Source organism: Lupinus angustifolius, chromosome LG14, assembly GCF_001865875.1.
Source record: "Lupinus angustifolius cultivar Tanjil chromosome LG14, LupAngTanjil_v1.0, whole genome shotgun sequence".
Lineage (NCBI taxonomy): Eukaryota > Viridiplantae > Streptophyta > Magnoliopsida > Fabales > Fabaceae > Lupinus > Lupinus angustifolius.
The window spans coordinates 15,187,118-15,204,323 of record NC_032022.1 but is presented as its reverse complement, the minus strand read 5'-3'; the positions used below and the strand labels follow the sequence as shown (position 1 = coordinate 15,204,323).

The following is a 17,206-nucleotide window of genomic DNA, read 5'->3' as shown; positions in this document are numbered from 1 at the left end:
CACATATATGCCACAATACATAAATTAAACAATATCATAATGCTCAATTAAATTATATTCATCAATAAAATGTTAAATTGCATGTCTTTTTTAATCACTTCTTATATGGTATATTCCTTTTTAATCACAAATATTATAAGCAAAACAATTATTGTAGTAGAATTGCTTTAAAAATAAGATGGTTGAGCTAATTGATTAAAAAAAGTGCTGCAAAACCCACTGATGGGAAACTCAATAATGATAGCACTATTAGCAACATAATCATACACTATGATTCCTTCTTATAGCAAATAAGAAGAAGAAAAATTAAAGAAATTGGATGATGAAAAGTGAGTATAGGTATATGGTTGAAAATAAATAGGTGGAGGAGGAGATGCTTTAATTCAACCATTTTTTTTATATTTCTTTATTAAAGTTTTAATTTTTCCTTTTTGGGTCATTTTTTCTCTTTCTTCTCCACTCCATTTATCCAGCTTCCATGGTATGCATGTGTATATAATATATATTATATATGCTAAAGTATAACAAGGTGTTATTTTTATCATATATTATTAATTTTATTGATGATTTGTCCCTTCTCCAATCAATGGGTTTCAGGTGTTAAAATGAGAAGACAATAAAGTGAAAAGAGAAGGTAAGGAAGGAACAACACCCTTCTCCAATTAGGTATTCAATCTATGTCCCTCTTCCTTTGTTTCATTCATTCATTTTTTTTTGTTACTAACAAGGGTATCCATTACCTTTTTGGATAAGAAACTAATCTCTTTCGGATATGTGATTCTACTCTCAAGTGTAGCTCTCACGAATTGGATAAGAAACTAATCTCTTTCGGATATGTGATTCTACTCTCAAGTGTCGCTCTCACGAATTGAACTTTTGACTTTTTTGTCATCCTAGGATCTACCGGAGCCTTATATCGTTAGATTAGATTATAGAGGCTTAGATGAATTTGCAAATCATGGTGTTATATGAAATAAAGGGTGTCATCTTTTGAGGGCTTACTTATTTTTCTTGAGACTTTCCTTTCCTTGGTTTCTCTTTTATGACCCTTTTTATTTTTATTTTTTGTGTCTGTAGATAATGAGTGCTGTGAATTTTTTCCTTTTTCTTAATCTGTGAGATTTAATCTTTTTAGTGCAATATATTGTTTTGCAGATATATCTTGTTTCTTTGAAGCAATTTCTCTTTCACTAGAGTTGATGGAAGTAGATAGAGAAGAATCCATAAAAGAATATGATAGTAATACTTGAAAAGGATGTAACCTGACTAATGTTTTTGTTAGAATTTTTCCACAAATGGAAGTTTGGATCCATTGTTGTTACTATATCTGATTACCACTATTCCACTTTCACTACATTTTAACTAGTCTATGCTTTGCAATGCCGAATTTTCCTCCTCATTCGGTCTTATGAGGCTTTCTAGACATAGAAAATGACCTTTTAAAGTCCACACACTTCACATTCTGAGACTGCTTCAATCAAAAAAGAACAGATGATAAATAAATTGTAGTATGAAGGGTTGTGTGATATCATAAGAGCGAAAGGGTTTAGATGGAGGAGGTGCCATCCGAGGTTGCAGTGCCTTTAAGAGTAGCCGATTTAGTGTGTGATAAGTCAACCATAGCTGCACACATGGATGTGTCCGGACTTAAGATGATGACAGATACAAGTTTTTTATATAATTCTATAACCAAGTTTTCCTCTGAGACCGTTATAGGTTCTGACGAGGATCATAATAATGGTTGCAATATGAACGGTGAACTTGGTATTACGGCAGTCACACTTGTGCCATCAAAACAGGGAGGAGAAAGAGAAGTTCCTTTCTTGGATATGATATCCCAAAATAAAGGCACTTTGGTTGTTGGCGATGAAGTTTTAACACCAGAAACGGAGGATGATTCGTTATCATTAGAAGGTGATCCAACTCCAATTATTGATATCTCTTGTTCTTTTTCAGTAGCCAGTAGCATATGCGGAGATGAGTTGGCCACTTATGAGGCTATTGCTGATTTAGGGATATCGAGTTCCTTTGACATAGAGAAGAGCATCTGTGTTGTTAGTGTTGTTGCCGAAGCATATACTGCGGATTTGGCAGAGTCGAATGATATGGCAGATATTATGACTGAACCCCTGGCAGTAGCAGTGACCCTTGAAGAAGAAACTAGAATTAGATCTGCCCCAAATCCTACTGCAGTTGTTCTTCATCAGCTACCTCTGGAAAAAAGGGTGAATGGAACAGTTGGTCGGAGTGTTTTTGAATTGGAATGGACCCCACTTTGGGGGTTTACATCTGTGTGTGGAGAAAGACCTGAGATGGAAGATGCAGTTGCAGTTGTACCTCGGTTTTCGAAAATTCCTATTCAAATGCTCATTGGTGATAGGGTAATTGATGGAATGGACAAGTGTTTCAGTCAGCAGACAACTCATTCCTTTGGAGTCTATGATGGTCATGGTGGCTCTCAGGTAAAGTTTTATTTTGCTTTCAAGTTTAAACATGATTCTCGTGTCCAATGTTTTTAGCGTTTTCCCTTGATAACTCGTCACAAAGCTTGCTTTCCTCATTCAGGTGGCAAACTATTGTCGTGATCATCTACATTTGGCCTTGGCCGAGGAAATAGAATTTGTCAAGGAAGGTCTAATAGTTGGAAATACCAAGGATGATTGTCAAGATCAGTGGAAAAAAACTTTCACCAATTGTTTTTTAAAGGTTGATGCTGAAGTTGGAGGGAAAGCTTATTGTGAACCTGTTGCCCCAGAAACTGTTGGATCCACTGCTGTTGTTGCTATCATATGTTCATCTCATATCATAGTTTCAAACTGTGGTGATTCAAGAGCTGTCCTCTGTCGTGGTAAAGAACCCATGGCGTTGTCTGTCGATCATAAAGTAGGCTACCTCCAATTATAATTTTGCATCTCCTTCAAAATTTTAATATTTTAACTAATTAGAAGGAAAAAATTGATCATGTCTGGTTCATTATATGATAGCCGAATCGAGATGATGAATATGCGAGAATTGAGGCAGCTGGAGGCAAGGTGATACAATGGAATGGTCATCGTGTATTTGGTGTCCTTGCAATGTCTAGGTCCATAGGTATGTATTTCTTATTCATAATTTTTTCTTTATTTAGGTGTTTCTATTATTGTGTTCTAGTTTTCAGTTTCATGGAGGTTTTTTGATTAAGGTGGCTGATTAGATGACTTTATTTTGTCAATGCAATTGTTTATTGTATCTTAGTATATGAATGGAAAAAGGTGAAAACCGGATGTATCGTCTATGTTTAAACCTCATTTATTTTGTCGTTCATTCTGCCTGTAATTCAGGCACCTATGTAATACTTGGGAAACATTTTCTGTTTACTGTTGCTGCAACTTTCAGGCGATAGATATCTGAAGCCATGGATTATTCCAGAACCAGAAGTTACATTTCTTCCTCGTGCCAAAAAGGATGAATGTCTGATTCTGGCCAGTGATGGTCTGTGGGATGTAATGACAAACGAAGAAGCATGTGACATAGCTCGGAGACGAATACTTCTCTGGCACAAGAAAAATGGATCGACACTGCCCTCAGTAAGGGGAGAGGAAATTGACCCTGCTGCACAATCAGCTGCCGAATACCTAACAAACCATGCTCTTCAGAAAGGAAGCAAAGATAACATCACTGTGATTGTGGTGGATTTGAAAGCCCAAAGAAAATTTAAGACCAAAACATGACAGTTTCTTCAACTGCACCTCCGTTTGAAGATGATTGCATGGTAAAAAAAGCTTAATATAGTTTTGTGCCCTTAATTTTTCATATGGGCATCTCTTTGGCTTAAAAATGGGAATAACACTATGTACTATAGTAGCATTTAATACCACTCATTTCACCTTTCTTTAGAAATCAACTGATTTAATTTAAGAGTCTCCTTGTACTATACAACACTTTCACATTGGGGCTTTGTAAATCTTAGCTGCTTATTGTAGGAATAGGAGACTAGTTTCATGGCTTTGACATCTGTTATCACATATTGTATTCATTATATTGTGCCTCAAGTGCTAAGAAAAACTAGTGGTTAATTGGCATTGTGGTCAATGTCACAATTTCACTGCTTGCAGTGCATTCACTATGGTGGTGCAATGATATAGAGAACAAAAATAATATCCTTTATGCTCTTTTTCCCACATCTCTTTTGATTCAAAAAAGTAATTTTGAGAGCAATAATGGATAAGGGGTTATTGGTTGTCTCTAAAGATGTGTTGGTTATGTATTGTAAGATTCATAAATCAAGACATGACTCAGATTCAAATGTATAGTGAGATTTTTTGCCCAAAACAAAGACATGAAATTTCTACTTCTATCAACATATAAACAGAACATTAAGCTGTGTGATTCATATTTTTGGCTAACTTACTCTTTTTTGGTCTAACTTGTTATGGAATCATTTCATGCATAAAGTCACAAATACATGATGATGCCTAGTCACATTTTATCAGGTTTTTGGTGGTAGAGTGAATTGATGAAAATGACAAACCAAAATTGGGTTTCAATGTTGTCAATGCAAACTAATATGAAAGCAAACTTGTTAGAGAACGAATTATTTGGGATTTGTTTGCGAATTTATTTTTTAAGGATAATAAAGGAAAATAAAAGATTTTGGAATCATAGATGCTTAAAAAAATAAAAAAGTGAAACATTAAGGTACTTAAAATTGGTGACGAGAATCTAAGACGACGAAAAGGTCGATGATTCGATTCTAGTAAGCGACGTTTGTTAGAATAGACAATCACACACTCGAAAATAATTACTTCATTAATCATAGGTGATACATACCCTTGGTAGTAGAGAAAAAATGATGTACCTATTTTACTGGAAACTTTTCTCTCTCCACTTAATCTAATTTGAGCATAAAAAATGAGTCAACCTTATCTAAACAAATGTCTTCTAATAGTGTGAGAGCATAGAGCTATTGGTCCCACCAAGCAAGTTTCAATTTACCATATCTTTGTTGGGTCACATTGTTTTGGGCCTAGTAGCTTCAAGCAACTAAAAAAACGAAGAACTTTCAAACCTAAAAAAAACAACAAACATAACTTGTTAACATAACGAAAGACAAAACAAAAGACACAAACAAATGCATCATCGAACTTAACCAAAACCCTGAAACCATAAAACAATGGGGCGAATCCATGTTCAGAAGAAAAACCCAAAAGCAATTGAAAATGAAGAAAAGAAAGGAACGAAAACAAAGATGAGTGGAAGTGAAAGATCAGCATATTTCGCTCGTAGAGAATCAGCAAAGATTTTGAAAGTTGTTCTTGAAGGAGATGCTAAGCGTTGTGCTCTTGCTTCAATCAAATCCTTAATCTATAAACCTTCTGTTAGAAACAAAAAAGCTACTTTTGCTATTATTTGTCAAACCCTTAAACATCTTCCTATTATCAAACATGTTTTGGATTCTTCTTCTATACTCAACTCCAAGTGGAAGGTTTCATTATTATAATATATTGTATAAGTTACTCATTTCATTTTCATTATTGTTTACTTGTTTAATAACACTGCATTCTGCTATTGTTTTTTTTCAGAGACAAGAAGAATTGATTTACATCATTGTCTATGATATTCTTTTTGGTCAGGTTTGTAAGGATCTCTATCTTTATAAATTACTTGTACATGAACTTTGGCAATTATTTGTATGGTTATTATAACAGGTGATTATGGTTAATAGTTGTGTGATTATGGCTTATAGCTATAAATTTAGTTCAAAACTGCGAGATTGTAGTATAAGCTTTAAGCTTATAGTTGTGTAGCTAACTAATTGAATTGGAGTTATTTTCCAAAAGCTGCTTGTGCAACTAGCTGAAATTTATTAAGTGACTTAAAAAGTCATTTAATATTAAATTGGGTTGGAGATAAGAATTGTAAATTGCTAAAAAATTAAAAGGAAAAATGAGAGGTAAACTATTGGAAGAGTTTATAATTTTCCATAAGCTAGCTTTCAAAAACTAAAATATCCCTTTATTTTTGGTTCACAAGGCAGCTCTAAAAGTGTTTTTGACCCAATCTATAAGTTATAATTTACCATATAATGTATAAGTTTGTCAGGTCAAACACACATAGTGGTATTAGATGTTGTTTAGTTGAAGTAATTAAGAACTTAAGATTACTTATACATTAGTTACTTTCACATTGTATTTAAGCGACATAGTTGGCTTTTTGTAAGCACCTTCACTCATTTAGTAAGTATCAGTTCCTAGTTTTCTCCGCTCTTCCACTTCTCTTTTCTGTGCCATTTTTTCGAACAATATCTAACTTAACATAATCTTAGGCAATTTCACTGGTTGGGGATGCAGAAAAGTACCTCGTGCGTCACAAAGAGGCTCTCCACTCATCTCTTAAACAGCTTATGATACAGAGAAAAGTCAAGGATGTTAAGCAATTGGTTGCTCTGCATCAAGTTCCAGGTCACTTGAACTCCACTTTTTGTTATATGTTTTTAAATAGGAACGTTGTGGATTTTGTAATTATTACATTTGGTCGAATTTTTCATATGCAGATGTTTCTCTACCTCGTTATGTTCGTGTGAATACACTTAAACTCGATGTTGATTCTGCCTTACTTCAACTTCGGGAAAAATACTCGGTACTTCTCTTAAAATATCCCTGTATTGTTCTTTTTCTTCATTGAAGCTATTGCTCTACTTTCTGGTGATGATATAAATAAATCCGGAAGGGTTATTTATTTTGCTATTATTCTCAATTTGGCTTGTGAAATAGGTTCAAAAGGACGATTTACTGTCTGACTTACTGATACTTCCACCAGGCACTGATTTGCATGACCACCCTCTTGTCAAAAACGGAAGTATCTTTTTGCAAGTAAGAACTACAGTTTCTGAGCTTTATTCTTTCGTTCTTTTATAAAAAAAGACATAAGGAAGTTATAGATGCATATCATTATCTATATATAGGTCCGTGGGATGGAGTAGTAAATATTTTTTGCTATTTTAGAAATAGAGTTTTGCTAACCATTGCCCTTAGGGAAATTGATATCAAACCAAAAGTGTAAAGTCATTTTTGAAAAACTTAAAATGTCGACTCTTAAAAATTAAACACAGAACTTCCTACATTGACTTTACACTTTTGGGTTGCTTATCCATTGCCTTAATGACAATGGTTAGCAAAACCCTTAGAAATATACTAACATGACAATTTTTGTTTTTCTATTCTTTTTTGCTAACATTGGTCAATCTTATGGAAAGGGTAAGGCGAGTTCCATGGTAGCACCAGCCCTTAGCCCTGAACCAGGATGGGAGGTGAGTTATTGCTGCATTAAATATAATGATATCATGAGGATGAGAGGCGTGTCATTAAATATTTTGTGCACTTTCAATGTATTTTAAGGTTCTCGATGCTTGTGCGGCACCAGGAAACAAGACTGTCCACCTTGCTGCCCTTATGAAGAGAAAGGGTAGGATCATAGCATGTGAGCTGCGGAAAGAAAGGGTTAAGCGTTTGAAAGACACTATCAAGCTATCTGGTGCTTCTAGTATCCATTGATATTTGTCTGCTCTCTAGATTGCTCTTACAATGTTACAATGATCATTGATCAGTGAGTTTGATTTTATATAATCATACGTGCTAAGCAATTGTCCACATTACCATTCTGCATGTTATAGCATGATGCCTCCGGAGCAGTGAGGAACAATACTATATTAAATCTTGTGAAACTATTTTTATCCCTTCTTTAGTTAGCTTTCATTTTGTTTTGCTACCGTTCAAACTTAACTCAAGTTCAGACATACAAGCTCTCAATGAGGATTTCTTGAACATAGATCCCAAGGCTCCTTCATATTCTAAGGTGGAATATATTTTCTTATCTATAATCTATGTTTGTTCATTTTTTGTGTCTAGTTACTTATTATCAGATTTATCATTCCAGATTCAGGCTATTCTTTTGGATCCTTCTTGCTCTGGCTCTGGTACCGCTGCTACAAGACTAGACCATCTGCTCCCATCTAAAGCTGAAGGTTACATTTAGTTCTACCTTCTACGTTTTAGATTGTTTGTACCTAGCTATCAACTTTTGTGCATAGAAAATGCCTCTAAATGAGTTCAAATTTATCATGGTGTTGAAAAAAATAATCACAATGGTAGACTATCTTAAAACCAAATTTATGGGACACAAACCTTTTTTTATAAGCAAATTTATGGTACACAAACCTAATTCATAACATGCACCATGACCTCGTTTTAGCAATGGACTGGTATTCTTTGTCAACTTCATGTAAATTAAATATGAAGATTTTCTTTTTAATTGTCAAGTTTTAAGTACAGGTCAGGATACTGATATTGAAAGACTGAACAAGCTTTCAGCTTTTCAGAGAAAGGCTCTCGAGCATGCTTTACTATGTGCGTTAGTTCGATTTTCCTTGTCAATTCAATTTTATTCATTTTCCTGTTTCTATGTCGATTCTTTGAAAGTTTAGAGATGTTCCTTAAAGCACATGCTTAGCTTTGTTCAGTTGAAAATATATGAAAACATTGTTATATTTGACAGTTCCCGCGGTTGAAAGAATTGTCTACAGCACATGTTCAATCCACCAAATTGAGAATGAAGATGTCATCCAATCTGTTCTGCCCTTAGCCGAATCATATGGATTCAAACTTGCGAATCCCTTCCCAGAGTGGGAATGTCGTGGTCTTCCGGTATTTGAAGGCTGTAAGTACCATTCTTATGCCAGCATCATTAACTGCCCGACCCTGGCGAATTTTCTAACACTTCTTGTTTTCCTTCCTTGCAGCCGAAAATTTGGTTCGGACAGATCCTGCAAAACACGGGGAGGGTTTCTTCATTGCTTTGTTTGCAAGGAAAGATGAAACTACAACTCCCCATAACTCTACCAGAACCAGAAACCTGCAAAAGAAGAAATCGATTGTGCCGTTTATTCGACCCAACTTGTTCAATATGTGGTTATATGGTCAACTGAACCGGCATGGTTGCATGGACAAGTGCTGTAGTGGTCGGCATAGAAGGGATACAACAACTGACTAAAAACACAAATATTATGAAACAAATTAATGTCAATGTAAGCCCATTAGAGAGAACTGTGTTTCCCCTTATTTGGAAAGGGTAAGAGGAGATTATTTTCATAAAGTTCAATTCTTTGGTTTCTTGTAATTTCTGTTTTATTTGGTTAAAGGACGATGTTTGATGATGCATTATTTATACCTAATTGTGGACAGATTGTAAGAATCTGCATGCTAATTTTCAGTTCATTCAATTCTAATTCAAAATCAAATCATGTTATTTTTCATTCTATTAATGTGAAAAAGGATATAGCCAAAAGAATATTATCAATGTGAAAAAGGACACATGCGTATTTGTTTTTATAGTTTGATATTTGAGTATAATATATGAGAAAAAAAATATTTGTTATTGTATTATCTACAATTTATATTTAATTTTTATTGACTATTCAAAAAAAAAGTAATAAAAATAAATGATGGATTATGTATTAATTACATATAAATCAATACATTAATATTGCATAAATGAAACATGAATATTGAACTGTATGTGTTCTTCTATACTATAGAATCATGTCAATGGGAAACACATTTGCTCTCCAGAAAAACTGATCATTCCATATATCAATTTTCTTGATTACCTTAAAACTCATACACATAATTAAAATGTGTAATACATTGGTTAGAAAGGATAATTATATACTCTGATATGGATTAATTCCTCGTATATTTATAAGGTGAAATAACTCTTGTTAGTACCTAAAAACTTATCAATAAAAAAATTTATATACAATCGTTACATCATTTACAATTTACATTACTTTTTTTAACTGAGCAAATGATAAAAATGTATTGAATTGTTATTAGTAAATACATTTTTCTCTTTTTAACTTATTTAAGAGATGGGTCAGTAATACATGAATTGATTGAATGATATGGTAAAAAAATACATGTATTAAAATGGGATATAATATATAAGCATAAGGGGAAGGGAAGAGGTAAAAGAAGAACTCTTATTCCTCAAACTTGGCTAACTCATCCTAGTGCTTCATTGCTTCCATTCCATGTATGTGTATCTCGATTTATTGCATCGCATTAAGTTTAATAATATATGTCCGTCAATTAACAACTGCGAACAACCATCAATCACGGATATACCCTTTTTCTTCCTCTCCTCATTTTCATTTTCTTCTCTCCAATGAAATTAAGCTAATTAGGTTTCATTCTCAATCAACGCCACTTTCTGATTTCATTACGTTGTTCACGTATATTATTATCATCTACCATTCGTTTGTATTAGTTGTTTGAAACTGAATGATGATTAAACATGAATGACGAATGATGCAGTGACAACTTACATTTTTTTTTTACTCTTGAATATATGGAATGAGGTGCTTTATTCTCTTGAATTGTTAATCTTTCTGCTATGGCAATACCACATAACTGCTCTTGTTATCTTTAGTGTGTGTAAGTAACTGTGAAAGCATTGAGCAACAACAATGAGTAATTCTTCTGCTGCAACATCATCAAAACCCCGAACAGCTTCTTCACAACCATCAGAAACTTCATCCAAGCGCAAAAGAGGAGTTTTTCAAAAAGAATGTAACATTTTTTGTTCCTTATTTTTTTCTACTATAGTTATCTCCACCTTTTTTCTAATCCTTTGTTTTTGGTTGTTTTAGTGCAGCACATGATGTATGGATTCGGAGATGATATTAATGTAAGTGTTATTCCTTATTTTTCTTCTTTTGTACACAATTTCTTTATCATGGTTATGTAATTATTTAACTATGTATTGATTGACTTAAACTGTTGTATGTGTTTACCGCTGCACAATTAGCCGCTTCCTGAAAGCGTCACACTTATGGAGGACATCGTTGTGGAATATGTCACGGAACTTGTAAGTACATTAGTATATTTTTGTTGTTGAACTGAGTCTGAGGGCCATGGAGTGGTTGGCGTTTGTCTTATTATGAAAACATTTTGTGCCTAGGTACATAAAGCCCAAGATATTGGATCACAGAGGGGGAAGCTTTCAGTTGAGGATTTTCTCTATTTGATTCGCAAGGTGATTTTTTGTTAATAAGAATTTTCAAATAATTATTATGAAGATCTTATGCATTAGAAATGAAACACAAAACTTAATTTCAAACTTTTCAGAAACATAACTTCACGAGACTCGGTAAAATCTAACACATTTACTAGCCGGAAACTCTATTCTGGATCTGGACTTCCTATATCAAAATACGATCTTCACTTGATTACAGGCATATGATATATGAAAGGCTGAACACTATGGACTATGGTCCTATCCTTTGTCCTGCCAGTCTGCAGAAAAGCACTCATGCCTATTTATGACCTCTATGTAGTTAGTATACCTTTGATCCTGATTCTACTTCCTCCTATTCCTTCGGTTTTATAGCAATAATACCATTAAACTTAAGCATTAGATATGTGTATTGGTCAAATTTAGGTTGAGTAAGCTTTGTGTATTAGAGATTATGAAGTTCTGCTAGCAAATCTAAATGCAAGTGTCATAGATTGTTGCAACCTACAAGCAGAAGTTGTTTACTGGTTCCACATAGGCTGAAACACACTTTGGCAGAAACCTTCTGTAGGAGAATCCTGAGTGACAAGTTTCTTGGATATTCGTGATGCCTAAGAAGAACATTATGACAGTTAGTTAAGTTGACCAAGTGGACCTTTATCTTATTAGAAATTAGTGAAGACTAATTGTTGTAATCTTTTGTTAAAAATGAAGGGAAAACTCACTCTATTAGCTTTTGGTAATTGGTACAAAGAACTGGTTGATCCCCAACATTTCGGAGGGTCATATCCAGTAGATACTAGTTAAAATGAAATTTGGAATTGTAATGCAAGCTTAGATACTGTTCACGCAAAAACCTGAAATGCCATGGCCTTCAATTCAAAGAGAAGATTCTGAGCCAACACTGCATTTGATTATCATTACTATTTGCCGAGTCATGATAATATGTTATTTGACTTGAACTCATAAAAGTCCTTATGTACTGTGCAGGATAATAAAAAACTTAACCGGTGTACTGAACTACTGTCCATGAACGAAGAACTGAAACAAGCAAGGAAGGTTTTTGAATCAGATGAAGAGAAACTGAGGAAGGTATTTGAAGTAGATGAAACAGCAGCTGAATGATGAATGAAGAGGTTTATTGAACTGGCCAAAGCTGCATTTTAGATTGGTGCTGACCTTTCCTCACTTGGTATTTCACAATGTACTCATAAACTTGTTCATAAATTTAGCAGCTTTATTTCTTATAGTTGCAAGTTAAGCATTCTTTTGTTTTTTCATGTCAGTCATATTTTATCTTAAACTAACAAGTTTATTGAAAGAAAAATTATTGTTTAACAATATTTATTTAAGTTATACTAGTAACTATAAGTAATAATTATTTTTTAAGTTTTGGAGATTTGTTAAATGAAAAACAAAAGAATTTTCCATTCCAACCTGATATTTAAGTTCCCTTCAAGTTAGTAAGTTTGAGAAATTTTACCTTCCGCTTTTAACATGATCTTACGACAGTATAAGAGGATTTAGAGTTTGTTTGTTATTATTATTAATAACAAAATCATTTATTTGCATAATAAATTACTTATTAGATATCGAGATATGGTTGGGGTAAGATTTTCATAACCACCACGCCTAATAACCCAAACGTGCAGAAGGAAATCATTTTTGTCGGGCCACGACAATTTTTATATAGTATTCAATGATATATTACCTTGAAAACAATAATGTTTTGAGTGTTGAAATAACACTAACATCCAATTGCAAAAAAAAAATTAAATAAAAATTTGCTGATTGAAATGGAAATTTTAGAATTGGGGTTTAGGTTTGATAGGTTCCATACAATATGGTAATTCTTGTCTTCGGTTATGTATAGTTTAACAAATGTTAAGGGATCGTTGCTTCCTAAAATGTTCAGTAATTTCAATCATACTTTATTTATCAATGTCTTGTTATAAGCTTATATTCCAAAAAAGTACAATTTAATTTGATTTAGTGAGACTAAATCTAAGTCGTTTAATCTTTATTCAATGATTTATATTGATCATAGTAGCCCAATTTTTATCAATCAAGTTGAACCAAACCTAACTAAAGTCAAGTCCATTCCTTATGAACATTATTGAGAGTGATTTATATATTGATTCTATAGTTATACAAAGAAGTAGTAATGGTATGCATATTATGTTAAGAGTAAAGGTATACCCTTCTAAAAACTCTCCTAATTACCTAAAATAGAAAACATATTTCTTTTTCCAATTTCAATACAATAAAACATTTACAATAATATTTTTATACAATCACTACATCATTCTCATTTGGTTTTCTTTTTTTTTTTTTTTTTTGAAGAAAAGTTAATGAATATCACTGTATAAAACTGACTTAATATCAGAACATATTTTTTTCTCTTAGATATTATACATTGAATATTTGCTCTATTTAGTCTTAAAGATGATTCCTTAAAAGGATTTATAAATAGGATATAATATTGGTGTTATATTAGTATTATTATATTGGACCCACAGCAAATGAAGAAAGAAGAGAGTGATACAATGGGTGTGTTGTTACCTTGATCCTTGAACCCCAACGCAGAAGACAGAACCATAATCAGAACACTCACCTAAGTACCCACAGCCACGTGTCAATTTCCTTCATCCTAAAATAAATCCACAAAACCCTTCACATGTCTCTCTTCAAATTCTCTCCTTTTCTCTCTCTCTCTCTCTCTCTCTCTCTCTCTCTCTCTCTCTCTCTCTCTCTCTCTCTCTCTCTCTCTCTCTCTCTCTCTCTCTCTCTCTCTCTCTCTCTCTCTCTCTCTCTCTCTCTCTCTCTCTCTCTCTCTCTCTCTCTCTCTCTCTCTCTCTCTCTCTCTCTCTCTCTCTCTCTCTCTCTCTCTCTCTCTCTCTCTCTCTCTCTCTCTGCATTAGGTTTCATTTTCCTTCACGCCACCTTCCTCTTTTCAACATCACCACCACAACCATAGCCACCGTATGAGTTTTTTCATTGAAAGATATTATCAGCAACTCATGAAAAAACACATGTCATCATAGTATATGTTAAGACTTATACTTCACTCTGTTGAAACTTCTTCTTCTTCTGCCAACTAATGTTTGACCCATTTATTCTTATCCACACCGGTTCTCAAATCTGTCTCCACAAGAAGAAAAGAAACTGATAAATCCCATAACCCATTTCTTCAAATTCCCCTTTTCTTTTTTATCCATTTTCTCTCTCATACAGGACAATCCCAAACCCACTCTCTGTGTTGATTTCATCTAAAAATCTGTCCTTTTTATAGAAACAAACATACCCATTTAAGGTTTAGATAATTGGGTGGATGAATACAAAGTTATTGGACCATCCAACCTACCACCTTTGATTGTGATATTTGGGAAGGAAAGGTGTTTGATATTTTTTTCTTCCAAAAGTGGTGAAGATGAGTTTAAGCACAACCAAGAATGATTCTTCTTCTTCTTCAGAGGTTCATATCCCTGCCGAGATAGATTGGCATATGCTTGATAAGTCCAAGTTTTTCTTCCTAGGCGCCGCCTTATTCTCTGGTGTCTCAGCTGCTCTTTATCCTATGGTTGTGTTGAAGACACGACAACAATGTTCTTCAGCACAATACTCTTGTCTCAACATGTCTTGTGCCATTATGCGCTATGAAGGATTCAGAGGTTTTTACAAAGGTTTTGGAACTTCTTTGATGGGAACAATCCCTGCTCGTGCACTTTACATGGCTTCACTTGAAGTTACCAAGAGTAATGTTGGCACTGCTCTTATTGATCATGGGTTTTCTGATACCACTGCCACTGCTATTGCTAATGCTGCTGCTGGTGTCACTTCTGCTATGGCTGCACAATTGGTTTGGACACCAATTGATGTTGTGAGCCAAAGACTTATGGTCCAAGGCTGCAATAGTACCACCAACACTAAAAATATAGTAACCAATCTTAACTCTGAGAGTTATAGGAATGGTTTTGATGCATTCAGGAAAATTCTATGTGCTGATGGACCAAGAGGGTTCTATAGGGGATTTGGTATTTCAATATTGACTTATGCACCATCCAATGCAGTTTGGTGGACTTCTTACTCTATGGTCCATAGGCTCATTTGGGGTACCTTTGGTAGCTACATTGGTAAGAAAAATGAGGGTAATTTGGTCAATAGAGGGTGTGATTTTAGGCCTGATTCCAAGACAATGGTTGCTGTCCAATGTTTGAGTGCTGTTATGGCAAGTGGGGTATCAGCAATTGTGACAATGCCATTTGACACAATCAAGACAAGGTTGCAAGTATTGGATAGTGAGGAAAATGGGAGAAGAAAGCCTTTAACTTTTGTGCAAACTGTGAAGAATTTGGTGAATGAAGGTGGCTTGCATGCTTGTTACAGAGGATTGGGACCAAGGTGGGTTTCAATGTCAATGTCTGCAACAACCATGATTACAACCTATGAGTTTTTGAAACGAATGTCTACTAAGAGTAATTGACTCCATAATATGCCAAAGTAGTAAAAGATCTTATAGTATTGTAGGAATTATTACTATTAGGATTCCCTTGTTTAATTTCTCATATTCATATCTCTTGGGCTTTTCTTTCTTTTTTCTTATTTGTAGTTTGTAATAGTCTACCTCATCAGTCACAACCAATATGACTATGACATTGTATATCCTACTCTTGTTATTCTCTTCATTTACCAAAGACAGTACTTATATTTTTTAAGATTTGTCTTTCAGTGTTTAATTTTAAAAGTGTTGTTCTTTTACTTTAGTTAAATCTTGAGGATAGGAATATGGGATGGATAAGGCTCTGAAAAAGATTGTTTTTTTTTTTTACTTTTCCTTATATTTTTTGCCTATATAACACCCATAAATGGGGACCTAAGAAATGTTTTTTTTATAGAAAACATTTGGGACAACATTGGATTTATGTGAGTGTGAGTGAATATCAAAGTATCAAATGTTTCAAGGTAGAGTGGAAAAATGTGTATAGATGGTTTGTTGTCCAAAATATTGGCATAACATGTATATAATTTGCCTACAGAAATCATTCCCAAGGATTGAATTTTCTTTGAAATTTGTATGGTGTTTCTTTTGATTATTTAGGTGCTTCTATATGCACCATCTTGAAATAGGTGCATGTTTTGTATTTTTTTTTCGATTAGTAAAAATAAATTACTAGTCATAATGGTTAGTCACAATAGGTTTACATGTTTATTTAACCAAGAACCCTACATTTCTTCACTAGTTTGAAACAAAAAATCATGTATCAACTTCTGTGTAACCATTATTTTAAGAGTCAAATATTTTTGTTGACATCTCAACCATGATTGGTTGATAGGATAAATATTAGTATGTATCAAGAGTCTATTCCAATTAAATTCTATTGTAATCAATGAAAGTTGATTTAACATGTGTGCCAAACTCAAACATTTGGTTCCTAATAATATTTGTAGAAATGAACTCAAACATTTGGTTCCTAATAATATTTGTAGAAATGAATAATTACTGCACCTAAAATGGAATAGTTCCTTTTCATAGAGTGAGACCTGATGTAAGTTTAAAATAGTCTTTTTGTTAGATTCTTTAAGATCTCACTATGTGAGGTCTTGTGCACTTACGCTATGTGTTTGGTTTAGAGAAGAAAATGAAGGAAAGAAAAGTTGAGGAAGGGAAACTTGAGAGAAGAAAATGGATAGAAAATGTGATGATTTTTTAGTTGTTTGGTATGATAGAAAATGGAAAGAAAGTGAAGAGAAAATAATATAATTATTATTAATAATAATATTTTATTTGTACTATCAAAGAGATAATATCTCAATGTATATCTCAAATCATGTCTTAAACCAATAAAAACATGCAATATGAATTAAAAAATTAAAAATATCTTGTTTTTTTCTGTTTTTATTTCATCATCATTGATTTAGAACATAGTTTAAGACATACTTCGTAACAATCGATCCTCATACAATTTTTTCTATATGTTTTTCTTTCAATAATGGAGAGAAAACATAATACATGGGTCCACCAATTTTTTTCTTTCTTTCCTTCTTTTCAATGCAACCAAATAATAGAAAAAACTCTTTTCCTTTCTCTTTCATTCCTCTCACTTTCTTTCCTTCCCTTTTCACCCCCAACCTCTTTTTTTTTTTATCTTCTTAAACG

At 33.5% G+C, this 17,206-nt stretch overlaps 4 protein-coding genes across 7 annotated transcripts; all 4 read left to right on the top strand.

Annotated features, from left to right (window-relative positions):
- Window positions 428–4,061, top strand: LOC109326951 (probable protein phosphatase 2C 53). Of its 4 annotated transcripts, none has more exons than XM_019559886.1 (6): window positions 428–481; window positions 598–666; window positions 1,156–2,462; window positions 2,566–2,883; window positions 2,985–3,090; window positions 3,376–4,061. In XM_019559886.1, exons 3-6 carry the CDS (start codon window positions 1,551–1,553, stop codon window positions 3,708–3,710), a joined length of 1,671 nt encoding a protein of 556 aa, XP_019415431.1. In that variant the 5' UTR covers window positions 428–481; window positions 598–666; window positions 1,156–1,550; the 3' UTR covers window positions 3,711–4,061. The 4 variants fall into 4 exon arrangements, with proteins under 4 accessions (XP_019415431.1, XP_019415433.1, XP_019415432.1 ...); XM_019559888.1 differs by having other exon boundaries at window positions 456–481; window positions 1,136–2,462; XM_019559887.1 differs by lacking the exon at window positions 428–481 and having other exon boundaries at window positions 534–666.
- Window positions 5,125–9,126, top strand: LOC109327065 (probable 28S rRNA (cytosine-C(5))-methyltransferase). Its single transcript, XM_019560062.1, has 12 exons — window positions 5,125–5,464; window positions 5,562–5,612; window positions 6,305–6,440; window positions 6,533–6,618; window positions 6,753–6,851; window positions 7,235–7,288; window positions 7,377–7,521; window positions 7,772–7,833; window positions 7,915–8,002; window positions 8,310–8,384; window positions 8,533–8,694; window positions 8,777–9,126. The coding sequence occupies exons 1-12, from the start codon at window positions 5,153–5,155 to the stop codon at window positions 9,025–9,027; spliced, it is 1,521 nt and encodes a 506-aa protein (XP_019415607.1). The 5' UTR covers window positions 5,125–5,152; the 3' UTR covers window positions 9,028–9,126.
- LOC109327066 (transcription initiation factor TFIID subunit 13-like) lies at window positions 9,975–12,404 on the top strand. Its single transcript, XM_019560064.1, has 6 exons — window positions 9,975–10,068; window positions 10,465–10,604; window positions 10,685–10,722; window positions 10,843–10,902; window positions 10,996–11,070; window positions 12,040–12,404. The coding sequence occupies exons 2-6, from the start codon at window positions 10,502–10,504 to the stop codon at window positions 12,172–12,174; spliced, it is 411 nt and encodes a 136-aa protein (XP_019415609.1). The 5' UTR covers window positions 9,975–10,068; window positions 10,465–10,501; the 3' UTR covers window positions 12,175–12,404.
- LOC109326172 (solute carrier family 25 member 44-like) lies at window positions 13,941–15,767 on the top strand. The gene has a single exon (XM_019558854.1). The coding sequence runs from the start codon at window positions 14,480–14,482 to the stop codon at window positions 15,530–15,532; it is 1,053 nt and encodes a 350-aa protein (XP_019414399.1). The 5' UTR covers window positions 13,941–14,479; the 3' UTR covers window positions 15,533–15,767.

Bases quoted from the DNA above. Each gene is read 5' to 3' on its own strand.
- LOC109326951 (XM_019559886.1), top strand. From the start codon at position 1,551: ATGGAGGAGGTGCCATCCGAGGTTGCAGTGCCTTTAAGAGTAGCCGAT. The intron at 2,463-2,565 runs GTAAAGTTTTAT...TTCCTCATTCAG, and splicing joins ATGGTCATGGTGGCTCTCAG to GTGGCAAACTATTGTCGTGA. The intron at 3,091-3,375 runs GTATGTATTTCT...TGCAACTTTCAG, and splicing joins TGCAATGTCTAGGTCCATAG to GCGATAGATATCTGAAGCCA.
- LOC109326172 (XM_019558854.1), top strand. From the start codon at position 14,480: ATGAGTTTAAGCACAACCAAGAATGATTCTTCTTCTTCTTCAGAGGTT.
- LOC109327066 (XM_019560064.1), top strand. From the start codon at position 10,502: ATGAGTAATTCTTCTGCTGCAACATCATCAAAACCCCGAACAGCTTCT. The intron at 10,723-10,842 runs GTAAGTGTTATT...CTGCACAATTAG, and splicing joins GATTCGGAGATGATATTAAT to CCGCTTCCTGAAAGCGTCAC. The intron at 10,903-10,995 runs GTAAGTACATTA...TTTTGTGCCTAG, and splicing joins TGGAATATGTCACGGAACTT to GTACATAAAGCCCAAGATAT.
- LOC109327065 (XM_019560062.1), top strand. From the start codon at position 5,153: ATGGGGCGAATCCATGTTCAGAAGAAAAACCCAAAAGCAATTGAAAAT. The intron at 6,619-6,752 runs GTACTTCTCTTA...CTTGTGAAATAG, and splicing joins AACTTCGGGAAAAATACTCG to GTTCAAAAGGACGATTTACT. The intron at 6,852-7,234 runs GTAAGAACTACA...TCTTATGGAAAG, and splicing joins ACGGAAGTATCTTTTTGCAA to GGTAAGGCGAGTTCCATGGT.